This window comes from Phyllostomus discolor, chromosome 3 (genome assembly GCF_004126475.2).
Source record: "Phyllostomus discolor isolate MPI-MPIP mPhyDis1 chromosome 3, mPhyDis1.pri.v3, whole genome shotgun sequence".
Classification (NCBI taxonomy): Eukaryota; Metazoa; Chordata; class Mammalia; order Chiroptera; family Phyllostomidae; genus Phyllostomus; species Phyllostomus discolor.
In genome coordinates this window covers 205,316,366-205,329,527 of record NC_040905.2, presented here as the reverse complement: position 1 = coordinate 205,329,527, position 13,162 = coordinate 205,316,366, and the positions used below count along the sequence as shown (strand labels likewise).

General features: G+C 40.9%; 1 protein-coding gene across 4 annotated transcripts in view; it reads left to right on the top strand.

The window, feature by feature from the left end:
- Positions 1-13,162, top strand: part of LOC114492427 (spermatid perinuclear RNA binding protein) — a 127,214-nt gene that overhangs the window by 100,364 nt on the left and 13,688 nt on the right. For all 4 annotated transcript variants that reach the window (XM_028506722.2, XM_036022193.1, XM_036022191.1 and 1 more), the window contains 3 exons: positions 6,294-6,452; positions 11,325-11,459; positions 11,661-11,801. In XM_028506722.2, coding sequence (XP_028362523.1) covers positions 6,294-6,452; positions 11,325-11,459; positions 11,661-11,801 — 435 coding nt within the window. The remainder of the gene's footprint in view (positions 1-6,293; positions 6,453-11,324; positions 11,460-11,660; positions 11,802-13,162) is intronic.

Sequence of the window (13,162 nt, the reverse complement as noted above, 5' to 3'; positions counted from 1 at the left end):
AAATACATTGTAGTAGCTTTCTAAATTTTGAAAAGTTACTCTCAAAACAATCTGGCCCCCAGGGTTGCAGGTAAGGAATGACGGGACCTACAAAATACATACTTAAAATACAGTTGTGTTTTTTATGTTCATCTAAAAATTATTAAGCTTTTTATAGTTATCACAAAAATTCTTCTCCTTTTTACTAATGGCCTAATATATCATTATTACCCTTCTATCACAATGTCACTAATCCTTTCAGATTTAGATGCTTCCAGTTGATTGCTTTACATCTTTTTGAACTGGTCTGATTATTCCTTAAATATATTCTAGACTTACTAGGTCAAGAAGAAAGCAGATTTTAATAATCCATTAATTCATTAAATATATAGTGGGATTTCTATTAATGTCAGGCATATATTTCCAAATTGCCATCCATAAGGTTCTACCACATTACAGGTTCTATATAAGTTTGAGAGAATTTCATATCCAACATGTTTCTTTGAAAGTAGGTCCCAGTTGATAAAAGTCCCTGCATTCCTTACTCAGTTGATTGGTAGGTGTCTGTATCTGTTAAGACAAATAACACCACAGAATCAAAACAAAACGAAGAGAGATCGGCTTCTGCCACAAGAGCCTGGCTGCTCAGCAAAAGGCAACCTAAAGTAGCCAGTCTTCCCTTTCCTCTTCCAGTTCTTTTTCCTTAGAGCCCTTCATAAAGAGCACCTTTAGGGGCAAAATCAACCATATTTCATGAAATGAATTTTATTCATTGTGGGGAAAAGATCAGCTAGAAGAGGACAAGGAGAGAAGGCTCCTTGGAGGGGTCCTTGGAAGCCATTCAATTTCTGTTAGGAGTCATGAATGGGACTTTGTTTTGAGTGGAGAGCCATGGGGTAGAATGTATTCTTAGGTGTTTTCATTCTTGGACCCTGTTCTTTGAGGGGGTCATCTTTCTCAGTCTCAACCCCCTTTGAATTTGTTTTGCTAGACATTGAAACTGACTTTTCTTTGGTATAGCAGGTTTTGGGCCTTAATCTTCATTCCAAACAAACTTTGGTTCCACAGGTCTGAAAACTCTACTTTTTTAAAAATTTTACTTTTATACCATATAGTAGTTAATAATCTTAGAACGTGTTCATAGAAAATGACCGGGACTTCCAGCCAAGATGGAGGCATAGGTAGACACAGTGTGCCTCCTTGCCCAACCAAAAGAAGGACAATTTAAAAAGAAAAACACAGAACTGACAGAAAATCAAATGGTATGTAAGTCCAGCAACCAAGGAGTTAAAGAAGACATTCATCCAGACCAGTAGGAGGGATGGAGACAAGCAGCTGGGCAGAGAGGACTCGTGGCAAGGCGGCGGCTGGTGGATCCAGTGAGGCAGCAGATTGTGGAGCGGGGCGCGCAAGGCAGCAGCGGGCAGACCTGGTGAGGTGGGGGCAGATTGTAGACTAGGCAGTCGCACATTCTCGCTCAGATAAAGCAGGAGGAGCACCTGGGGAGCAGAACAGAGTGCGTAACCCAGGGCCTCAGCACTGGAAATAAAGCCTCAAACCTCTGATTGAAAACATCTGTGGGGGTTGAGGCAGCAGCAGGAGAAACTCCCAGCTTCACAGGAGAGTTAGTTGGGAGAGACCCACAGGGTCCTAGAATGTACACAAGCCCATCCACCCACCCAAAAATCAGCACCAGAAGGGCCCAATTTGCTTGTGGGTAGCAGGGGAAGTGACTGAAATCCAGCAGAGAGCTCAGTAAGTGGCATTGTTCCCTCTGGATCCCTCCCCCATATACAGCATCACAACCCAGCAAGGTGGGTTGCCCCACCCTAGTGAATACCTAAGGCTCCGCCCCTCACTATGTAACAGGCATGTAGAGGAAAAAAAAAAAAAAAGCCCAAATGAAAGAACAGATCAAAACTCCAGAGAAAATACAACTAAGTGACAAAGAGAGAGCCAACCCATCAGATGCACAGTTCAAAACACTGGTAATCAGGATGCTCACAGAAGTGGTTGAATTTAGTCACACATTAGATGAAAAAATGAAGGTGATGCTAAGTGAAATAAATGAAAATGTACAGGGAATCAATAGTGATGGGAAGGAAACTGGGACTCAAATCAATGATGTGGACCAGAAGGAAGAAAGAAACATCCAATCAGAAAAGAATGAAGAAACAAGAATTCAAAAAAATGAGGAGAGGCTTAGGAACCTCCAGGACATCTTGAAACGTTCCAACATCCGAATTATAGGGGTACCAGAAGGAGAAGAGGAAGAGCAACAAGTGGAAAAGTTATTTGAACAAATAATGAAGGAGAACTTCCCCAGTCTGGCAAAGGAAATAGACTTCAGGAAGTCCAGGAAGCTCAGAGAGTCCCAAAGAAGTTGGACCCAAGAAGGAACACACCAAGGCACATCAGAATTACATTACCCAAGATTAAAAATAAAGAGAGAATCTTAGAAGCAGCAAGAGAAAAGGAGACAGTTACCTACAAAGGAGTTCCAACCAGACTGTCAGCTGATTTCTCAAAAGAGACCTTACAGGCAAGAAGGGGCTGGAAAGAAGTATTCCAAGTCATGAAAGGTAAGGACCTACATCCAAGATTGCTCTACCCAGCAAAGTGTTCATTTAGAATGGAAGGGCAGATAAAGTGCTTCTCAGATAAGGTCAAGTTAAAGGAGTTCATCATCACCAAGCCCTTATTCTATGAAATGTTAAAGGGATTTATCTAAGAAAAAGAAGATAAAAATATGAACAGTAAAATGACAGCAAACTCACAATCATTAACAACCACACCTAAAACAAAAACAGGAAACTAAGCAAACAACTAGAACAGGAACAGAACCACAGAAATGGAGATCACATGGAGGGTTAGCAACAGGGGAGTGGGAGGGGGAGAGAGGGGGAAAAGGTATAGAGAATAAGTCACATAAACGGTAGGGAGAAAATAGAGAGGGGAGGGTAAGAATAATATGGGAAATGTAGAAGCTAAAGAACTTACACGTATGACTCATGGACATGAACTAAAGGCGGAAAATGTGGGTGGGAGTGGGGGTGTGCAGGGTGGAGGGGAGTGAAGGGGAAAATGGGACAACTGTGATAGCATAATCAATAAAGTATATTTAAAAAAAATGAATTTGAAATTTTTGTCAGTTGAGCTGCATTACAAGTATACTGTATCCCTTGAGATTATCAGCTATGAGGGTAACCCCCCAAACAACCCTGGATTATTTATAAAAAAAATTGTGTTACATATTTAAACTTCAGTCCCCTTCAAAGTCCTCTTTTACTTGATGCAATACACCTATCGGGACTTTTTCCACCACTCAAAGCAGTTTTTGAGCTCATTGATTTTGACGCCTTTTAGTGCTTCTGCCGTTTTTTGTTTCACCTCTTCCACATCCACAAAACGTTTTCCTTTGAGGATTTTTTTTCATATGGGGGAAACAAAAAAACAGTCATTTGGGATGAGATAGAATTAGGGAGTGTGGGGCACAGGGGTCATGCCATGTTTGGTCAAAAACTGCTGAACACTCAGTGCAGTGTGGGCAGGTGTACCCCTAAATCACCCATCATGAAAGGGGCAAGTGTGTTGATGGAGTCTTCAAAAAAAATTCAGCCCTGGCTGGCATAGCTCAGTGGATTGAGCACAGGCTGGGAACCAAAGTATCCCAGGCTCGATTCCCAGCCAGGGTACATTCCTGGGTTGCAGGCCATAACCCCCAGCAACCGCACATCGATGTTTCTCTCTCTCTCTCTCTCTCTCTATCTCCCTCCCTTCCCTCTCTCTAAAAAAAAAAAAAAAAGTCACAAAAATTCAGGAATAAAAAAAAAAGACTTAAAAAAAAAATTCACTGAAGCTGAATGCAGCCTCTCAGAACAGCACCAGCTGGTGCACTGATACAGAGGGTTCCTAGAACACTCACCTAGTCGGGGAAGCCTGTACTACAAGGGGCCCGCCCTCTGGAAGATAATTCCGTTTTTGGGGGGTCCCCCTTCATATATAAATTATTTACAAATGTATTGAAATAAGTTACTACAGTAACAAGTAAATACCACACTACAGGTTTTGGGTGAATTTGAGAAAGTTTCCAACATATGTTTTTGAAAGTTGATATCTGAGAAAAGGGCAGATAGAAGTGGTATTAAGTAATTTATGTGACAATTTAACTGTGTTAAATTGGGAATTAACAAATCACATTTACCTATGACTCTCGGCTTTTGACCTGCAGCTTGTTAGCTGGTGTTAGACTAATAAGTATTCTCCCAGAGATGAGGTTTCGCAGAAAGCATATTTGCAGTACTCACTGGAAAAGGTGTTTTCTTTCTAAAACATCAATAAGGATAAAACCAAATGATGTATTACCTGACTACTTTTAGAAGCTGACTTTATTCTCATTTAATACAAGCAATTTATTTGTGATTCGAAGTGTTCAACAGAATGGCACATTTTCCATATGAATTAATTTCAAGTACTCTTGGTGCAGAGTTCTACTTGTGCTTATTTTTTGTTTAGAGTAATAACTATTTTATTTAGATAAGATGACATTGTTTATAAAGGCTGGCCTGCCTGGCTAGTCATTTGTGTGATTATCAAAATAGGTGTTTTTTTTTTCCCTTATAAAAACCAACTTCACTGAGATATAACTTATACATGTAACTGGTAAATGGTTTTTGTACGATTATAATCATGTAACCACCAACTCACTCAATATATAAAATATTTCTCTCACCCAAAGAGTTTTCTCATGTCCCTTTGTGGAGAATCTCCTCCCCAAGTCCCTACCCCTGGCATTCTCTACCAGGGGTGTCCAACTTTTTTGTATCTCTGTGCCACTCTGGAAGAAGAGGAGTTGTCTTGGGCCACACATTAAATACATTGTGACATGCAAGCACAAAAAAATCTCGTAATGTTTTACATAAATTTATGATTTTGTGTTGGGCTGCATTCACAGCCATCCTGGACCACATTTTGACCCACTGGCTACAGATTGGACACCACTGTGTCAGTTTTCAGGGTTGTTTTTTGAGAGACCCCTGTTAGGTATAGCTGGGATTGTAAAGAAATATGATGTGCTTTTACATTCCAGCAACTTAAAACAGTTGAAAAGTAAAACAAATACAGGAACCCTTTAGGAACCTATCTCTACATTTTCTGATATAAACCTTTAGATTACTGACAGTCCAGTATCAACCTGTTTAAAAGAGACTTATAAAAATGCCAGAGAACAAATTCTCTTGCTTGTGTGTAAACACACACACATTTCTGAAAACTTATTTTAAAAGAGGCATATTTTGAAAAGGCTGGGCACTGAGTGGAACTGCAAGAAGAACGACCACCGGAGAGAGCCGTGGAGGTCCCTCTGAGGCAGGGGTGGAGACACAGAACCGGAACTGCTCCCGGGCACTCGGTATAGAGAGTGCACCTGGAGACTGCATCTTCTCTTCCAGGTCTCAGTTGTGCTTTAACTTAAAAACAAAGAGGTCAGTAGTAGAAAGCTTTAGATGTTTTGTGGTGGACCAGCAGATTTGTTCCAGGGTAAAGAGAACTTCTTGATTGCCTTCTGTGCTAATTTCTCCTAATGGATTGAATCATAGAATCTAGAAGTCCATTCTTGCAAACTGGAAAATCGAGGACCAGTGGAGAAATACAGGATTAGACCCTCCTGTCTTTTCCTTTCCAGTCCAGGGTACTTGTTTACAATGTACTGTTTTACTTTTTCCCTCACGCCATTGGTTGAACTTGGCTGTGCTGTTTACTTTCTCTGCCTTTTACCTCCAAGTTAAATGAACCAGGAGCAACCTTGGGTTTGCATTTCCATCATCCTTTATATAAACTTAGTTACTCTGAGAGAGCTTTTCCCATTTTCTATGGCAGCATTTTTCAGCCGGTGAGCCACAGAACTTTTAAAACATGAAATTCCTGACTACTTAGTCAGGGGCACTGACCTCTTTTCTCTTAGATTGTCAAATAAAATGACAACAGCCAATACAACAATAGCCATCTGCTGTGAATGAATCAAAATTATACCTATTATGTTTTGTCAGATTGGCAAAAAAAATATATTTCTTGGTGTGCTACAGAATTTTAGCATTTACTCTATGTGTGCCAGGAGATGACAAAGCTTAAAAATCGCTGTTCAGTGGGGATACCCTGGTCAGTAAGAACAAGGATTGTGTACCATCCCTCTCTTCCTATAAGGTGTTTCACGGCTTCAGATGTTGTGAATTTGAAACTGTTGTTCTCAGTAGTTCATCTCTTCTCTGTGGTGTTTGGTTTTTTAATACAACTGAATCTTAATGTCACTTGTACAGGTGTTACAGGCAATGGGATACCCAACAGGCTTTGATGCAGACATTGAATGTATGAGTTCCGATGAAAAATCAGATAATGAAAGCAAAAATGAAACCGTGTCTTCAAACTCAAGCAATAATACTGGAAATTCTACAACTGAAACCTCCAGTACCTTAGAGGTATACTTACGTACTTTTTCCTTAGAAAACAATATCCATTGTAGAGAATTTGAGAGATGTGGAGAAATACAAATAAAATCAAAAGTGTATTCAAACATATATATTCCAGAGGCAGCCATTATTAATATTTTAGTTTATTTCCACCCAGGCTGTTTTGTGTTAAGTGGGTTTTTTTTTTTTCCGAAGGCAGTCATTTTTATGCAGTTTTACATCTTAGTTTTTTTTTCCATTTCTAAAAATATCTGTAAATGTGCTATGTACTACACAACATGTTTAACTAGCATTTCCCTTTTGCTGCATTTAACAAGTATACTAACAATAACTGAAGACCAAAAAAACAAAAGATCTCGTGGAAGAGATTCAGGATTATTTGGAGTCTGTGCTAAACTGGTGGGAGTGGGTCTTCACTGAGGTGGACCGACCCTGCGGAAGGTGTAGCTTGACCTGGGCGTCCCTCATCTTCTGGGGAGGTCCTGATGGGGAGCTTGTTGCCCGAGACAGCAGGGTGGGACACAGGCTGGGCACTGAGCAGTGACAGAATGTTTGGGAACTCGTGGGGCCTTTGTTTGTTGCATTCTATGTAAGAACAATTGGCTTTCAGGTAACAGCAGGGGCTTACATTGACATTTTTAAAAAATGTGTCATTTGTAAGAATGAGTGTTTATTAAGGGCTATATATTTTGTCAGTTTATAAATCCCCCGTTAGTACCTGTTTACTGCCAGCTGCTGCAGAAAGTGTCCCCAGAGCTCCAAGATGCCCCCAGGCTGGAAGGGCAAAGGACATTTTGTAACTGATTATACTGTAGTGTGATAAGCTCTCTGATTGCAAAATGAGTATAATGTAAAATTTCCAAGGAGCAAGTGATTGTCAAACTTACACACATGCAAATCAAAGGAAGTAAAATGTGAGCTAGGTTTTAGATGATGAGTAAGATTTTTTAGGGAAGAGGTGGAAAGAAGGCATTCTAGGTCAGAGGCATTGTAGGTGTAAAGGAGTTGTGAAAGAAAATGTTTAGACGTGCCAGGTGGGCCAGCTTGGGGGTCCTGGTGGGGCCTGAGACTTGCAAAAACCGTGCCTGACTCTTTGCGTGGTGTGGAGGACAGAGACGTACCTGGTTTTTCAGAGGACCAGTCAGTCACAGGTGGTCGTCTCAGGCAGGGCAAGGTGTTTTGCTGGCAGTGCTAGAAATACTGACACTCAGAAGAGAACGAGCCCATTACTTACGAGGCTCAGACAGTTAAATCTCAAAGGAAATTAGGAGGGAGAGCAGTGTGGGCTGCACTAGCAGCAGCCATGAGTCTGTGGACGTTTTGGTGGTGAACACATCAGTGCTTTGTTTCGGTGTGACGCAGTATTGGCGGGGAGGGGACAGATCCCTGTTCTTCATGTAACGTGGCAGTGATCAGAAAGGCAAATATTTTTATGTCTTGGCTCATTTTCATAAAAGTGATTTCAGATTTGAAAAGCAGAGAGAGATTACCATGGACCTAAAATATTTATCTTTTAAAACTGGAGATTGGAAATTTGCCTTGAAATTTTAAAAATACAGATTATGAAAACTCTTCAAGAAGTGATATTTATTGCAGAAGACTCAGAAATGTTTATTAAATATGTCTTTAACAATAGTCCAGTGTTTTACTTCTACAGCATCACGCACTTATCAAATCAACACAGAGTATTCATTAAGAGGCTTGTGGTCCATTGGGTTTACATACAGTGATTCTTTGGGCATTCATTGTTTCAGCATTTCTTGAGCAGTTACTGTGGTGGAATTAAAGGCATGATCTCTGACCTCAAAAAGCACTCAATTTTGGGGTCTTTTCTTTCTCAAAATTATAGTTGTAGCTTTTGTGGTTTATTTTTGGGCTAACTTCTCTCATCATTTGAGCCTCCATATTCTTTTTTAAAATATATATTTTATTGATTATGCTATTATAATTGTCCCGTTTTCCCTCCTTCACTCCCCTCCACCCTGCACACCCCCCACCCACACTCTCCCCCTTTAGTTCATGTCCATGGTTATACATGTAAGTTCTTTGGCTTCTACATTTCCTATACTATTCTTACCCTCCTCCTATCTGTTTTCTCCCTACTGTCTATGCGACTTATTCTCTGTACCTTTTCCCCCTCTCTCCCCCTCCCACTCCCCTGTTGCTAACCCTCCATGTGATCTCCATTTCTGTGGTTCTGTTCCTGTTCTAGTTGTTTGCTTAGTTTACTTTTGTTTTTGTTTTAAGTGTGGTTGTTAATGATTGTGAGTTTGCTGTCATTTTACTGTTCATATTTTTTATCTTCTTTTTCTTAGATAAATCCCTTTAACATTTCATAGAATAAGGGCTTGGTGATGATGAACTCCTTTAACTTGACCTTATCTGAGAAGCACTTTATCTGCCCTTCCATTCTAAATGAACGCTTTGCTGGGTAGAGCAATCTTGGATGTAGGTCCTTGCCTTTCATGACTTGGAATACTTCTTTCCAGCCCCTTCTTCCCTGGAAGGTCTCTTTTGAGAAATCAGCTGACAGTCTGGTGGGAACTCCTTTGTAGGTAACTGTTCCTTGTCTCTTGCTGCTTCTAGGATTCTCTCCTTATTTTTAATCTTGGTTAATGTAATTCTGATGTGCCTTGGTGTGTTCCTTCTTGGGTCCAACTTCTTTGGGACTCTCTGAGCTTTCTGGACTTCCTGGAAGTCTCTTTCCTTTGCCAGATTGGGGAAATCTGGATTTCCTTTATTGTTTGTTCAAATAACTTTTCCACTTGTTGCTCTTCCTCTTCTCCCTCTGGTACCCCTATAATTCGGATGTTGGAACGTTTCAAGATGTCCTGGAGGTTCCTAAGCCTCTCCTCATTTTTTTGAATTCTTGTTTCTTCATTCTTTCTGGTTGGATGTTTTTCTTCCTTCCTTCTGGTCCACACCATTGATTTGAATCCCAGTTTCCTTCCCATCACTGTTGGTTCCCTGTACATTTTCCTTTATTTCACTTAGCATAGCCTTCATTTTTTTCATCTAATTTGCAACCAAATTCAACCACTTCTGTGAGCATCCTGATTACCAGTGTTTTGAACACTATGCATCTGATAGGTTGGCTATCTCTTTATCATTTAGTTGTATTTTTTTTCTGAAGCTTTGATCTGTTCTTTCATTTGGGCACTTTTTTTTTGTCTCGATGCACCTCTTACATAGTGAGGGGTGGAGCCTTAGGTGTTCACCAGGGCGGGGCAACCCACATTGCTGGGTTGGATACTGTATGTGGGGAGGGGTCCGAAAGGGAGCAGTGCCACTTACTGAGCTCTCTGCCGGATTTCAGTCACTTCCCCTGATACCCATGGGCAAATTGGGCTTTTCTGGTGCTGATTTTTGGGTGCATGGGTTTGTGTACATTCTAGGACCCTGTGGGTCTCTCCAACTAACTCTTCTGTGAGTCTGGGAGTTTCTCCTGCTGCTGCTGCCTCAGCCCCCACAGATGTTTTCAATCAGAGGTTTGAGGCTTTATTTCCCAGTGCTGGAGCCCTGGGTTGCACACTCAGTCACGCTCCTCAGTTGTTCCTCCCAGATTATCCACACTCGAATCTGGGACCTCCTGTTCCACAATCTGCTGCCTTGCTGGGTCCACCAGGTGCCACCTTGCTGTGAGTCCTCTCCTCCTGGTGGCCCATCTCAGCCCCTCCTATTGTTCTGGATGAATGTTTCTTTATTAACTCATTGGTTGTCGGGCTTCCATGCAGTTCGATTTTCTGGCAGTTCTGGTTTTTTGTTTTTAGATTGTTGTCCTCCTTTGGTTGTGCAAGGAGGCACAGTGTGTCTACCTACGCCTCCATCGTGGCCGGAAGTTGTTTGAGCTTTCATATTCTTACATGAATTACTTTTCTACCTCCAACTCTTACTTTTCTGCAAGTCAGTTTTTTCTGCCACTCTTAGAGTAATTTTCTTTTATTATTTTATTATTGTATTTGATTTTATTATTTTTAGTGTAATTTTTACAGCACGAATCTAATTATGAACTCCTGTAGGTTAATGTCTTCTCAGTGGCTCCGCACTGTCCACAGTAAAGTCAAAGCCCATGTGCATGGTGCAGAGTCCTTTATCTATGATTTGGCTCCATCAAGGGCATTTCCAGTGGGGCTCTTCCTTACTCTCCTCACCCTGCTATCTGTTCTGTCCAGAGTTCCCTTCTCCTTTGTTTCCTCCCTATGACGGTGTGGCACTTCCCTTTTATGGGTGAACTCGTGTTGTCACTTCCTGGAAAACTCTCCTGATGGCCCAAGAAAGTGATTCCTTCTGTTGTGTTTCTACAGCTTACATCTGATCTGTAGTGCACATTGTTCCACAGTGGCTGTTTCCGACCCTCCCACCCACTCTGGCTCCTTGAGAACAGGGAACAACTACTTCTATTGTTATTTTTAAATTTCAGGATCCGTAGTCTGTAGCCCACCGTTTTTACTTTAGGTTCCCTTAAATGTCTTTAGAGAGACTGAGAGGTGTGAAGGGGCATTTTCTTCCCACTTCCTAAATTGAGTTATTGTTTTTCCTAACCCTGACGACGAAAAAATGGTGAACACTCAGGTGTCATGTGGGTCTCAGCTGTGTCATCCACTTTGTCCAGATCAGACCTCCGACAGCCCTGTGGTGGCGAGGCAGCGTTGCTCTTGGCTGCTCCTCTCTGGGGGCAGGCCCCCTTCACAGGCAGCCTGGCCAGGAGCCTACTCCTTGCAGTTTCCACAGGTTTCGTGTGTGGAGAGTGAGCATGCACCCTGGCCTCTAAATGCTTCAAAGTACAATTTTTGAGCCTCTTTTTTCAACAGAGGCATAGTATAATCGTATTAATAAGAAATTTAATACTCTGAAATCTTATTTGACTGAACCTTCTTTTAGGTCAGAACTCAGGGCCCTATCCTCACAGCAAGTGGCAAAAATCCTGTAATGGAGCTCAATGAGAAAAGAAGAGGTCTTAAGTACGAACTCATCTCGGAGACTGGTGGGAGCCACGACAAACGCTTCGTGATGGAGGTGTGTACTTGGATGCGAGCCAGCCTTGCTTTGTCCTCAAGGACACAGGGCAGCCTGAGCTCATACGTAAGCTCAGAATAGACCGATGCACTTCTCACGGCGCTGTTTGACTTCTGGTGCTTTCTGTGTTACGATCCATTTGAATTAAGCTGCATAGAGGAATTGCGTGGGGTAACTGCAGAGTGTTGTTCTTGATTTTAGGTAGAAGTGGATGGACAGAAATTCAGAGGTGCAGGTCCAAATAAGAAAGTGGCAAAGGCAAGTGCAGCATTAGCTGCCCTGGAGAAGCTGTTTTCTGGACCCAATGCAGCAAATAATAAGAAAAAGAAGATTATCCCTCAGGTATGAGTTGAGCATTAAACCTTTGTAATACCTTTGAAAAATGTTACCAGAATTGTTTCCTTTTCTGTTTTGTGCCACTTAGCTTTCTCTCAAATTATTGCTTTTCTTGGATTTAGCAGCTTTTTATTTGGATTAGATCATCAGTGATATAAATGTGTCAGCGGTTCCCTGTTCTGTGGTTGTTCTATTGAAATGATACAATAAAAAGAGACTGTTAGCATTGCTTGGGGGCTTCAGGTCACTCTTGATGAGGTAGGGTGTTGGGGGATCTGGACTTGAGTGAGATGTTAGCATTTATCTGGTTTAGGGAACCTGCCAAGAAGACTTGGGCTCACTTTCATCAGAGTCTGCAGATCCTCTTCCATTTCCTTTTGAGGTTTGACTTTGCACTATTTAGTCTGGATTTTCTGTTGGAAGTGGTACAGCAGAACTTGACCCTGTGTTGCTGAATGTTTGACTGTAGCAAGGTATTTGGAAAAGATGACCTCCAAATTCCATGCTTTGGGATAACAGATTTTTCTAGCCACATTTTTATGCATTAAAAAATGTCTTCTGGACATATCTGTATACCATGTACATGATTGTGAGGATAAAAGATATGTAAATAAAAGCGCATTCTCTTCTTCATGGAGAGTGCTTGCATAATTATGTCTGAATGTATTATGTAATAGAAAGGAAGCAATTAAAAATGAAGGAAGCTTAGATTATTTAAGATTTTGTGTGAAACAATTTCTTTTACATATGCTGAATCCATTATAGGAGGGTAGAATTGATCTCATTTTATTGATGAGGGAACAAGGCCCCAAGAAATTAAGATACTGCATGTAGTAACATAGTTGATTAGTGGTGCGGGTTCCCTTTAAAACCGGGTTCTTCTTCCAGATACATGGACATTCTACTATTGCTTATTATAGGACATGTTACAAACTTGCTTTGTATTCAACTTCTTTTATTTACTAGAATAAGCGCTGCTTAAATTTTAGGATTCAAAATATAAACAAGTAAAACTAACTTACTGAGATGAAATAAAAATAAAGTGTTTAAATTGCAGAGGAACATGTGTAGAGACAAAAGTTGATTTTCTTTTCCTAAATCTTCTAGGATATGTTCTAAATTATTAGAAAGACATAATTGTTACCTTATTTATTTTGGTGTGTTTTCCCTATGGGTCACATCTTGTAATGGGTAAGTTCTTTTTAGTGTTTAAAAAGCCTGTGTACAGAGACTTGTCAGGGAGTTAGGTTTGGTTCTAGTGGGAATGAGTTTGATCTGTATGAAGTCACCCTGTTACTGCAAGAGTGTTGCTGCCTACTTCTGACTTAAGCTGTGTTACAGCTTAAGAAGAAAGTGTCTGCTTGAAG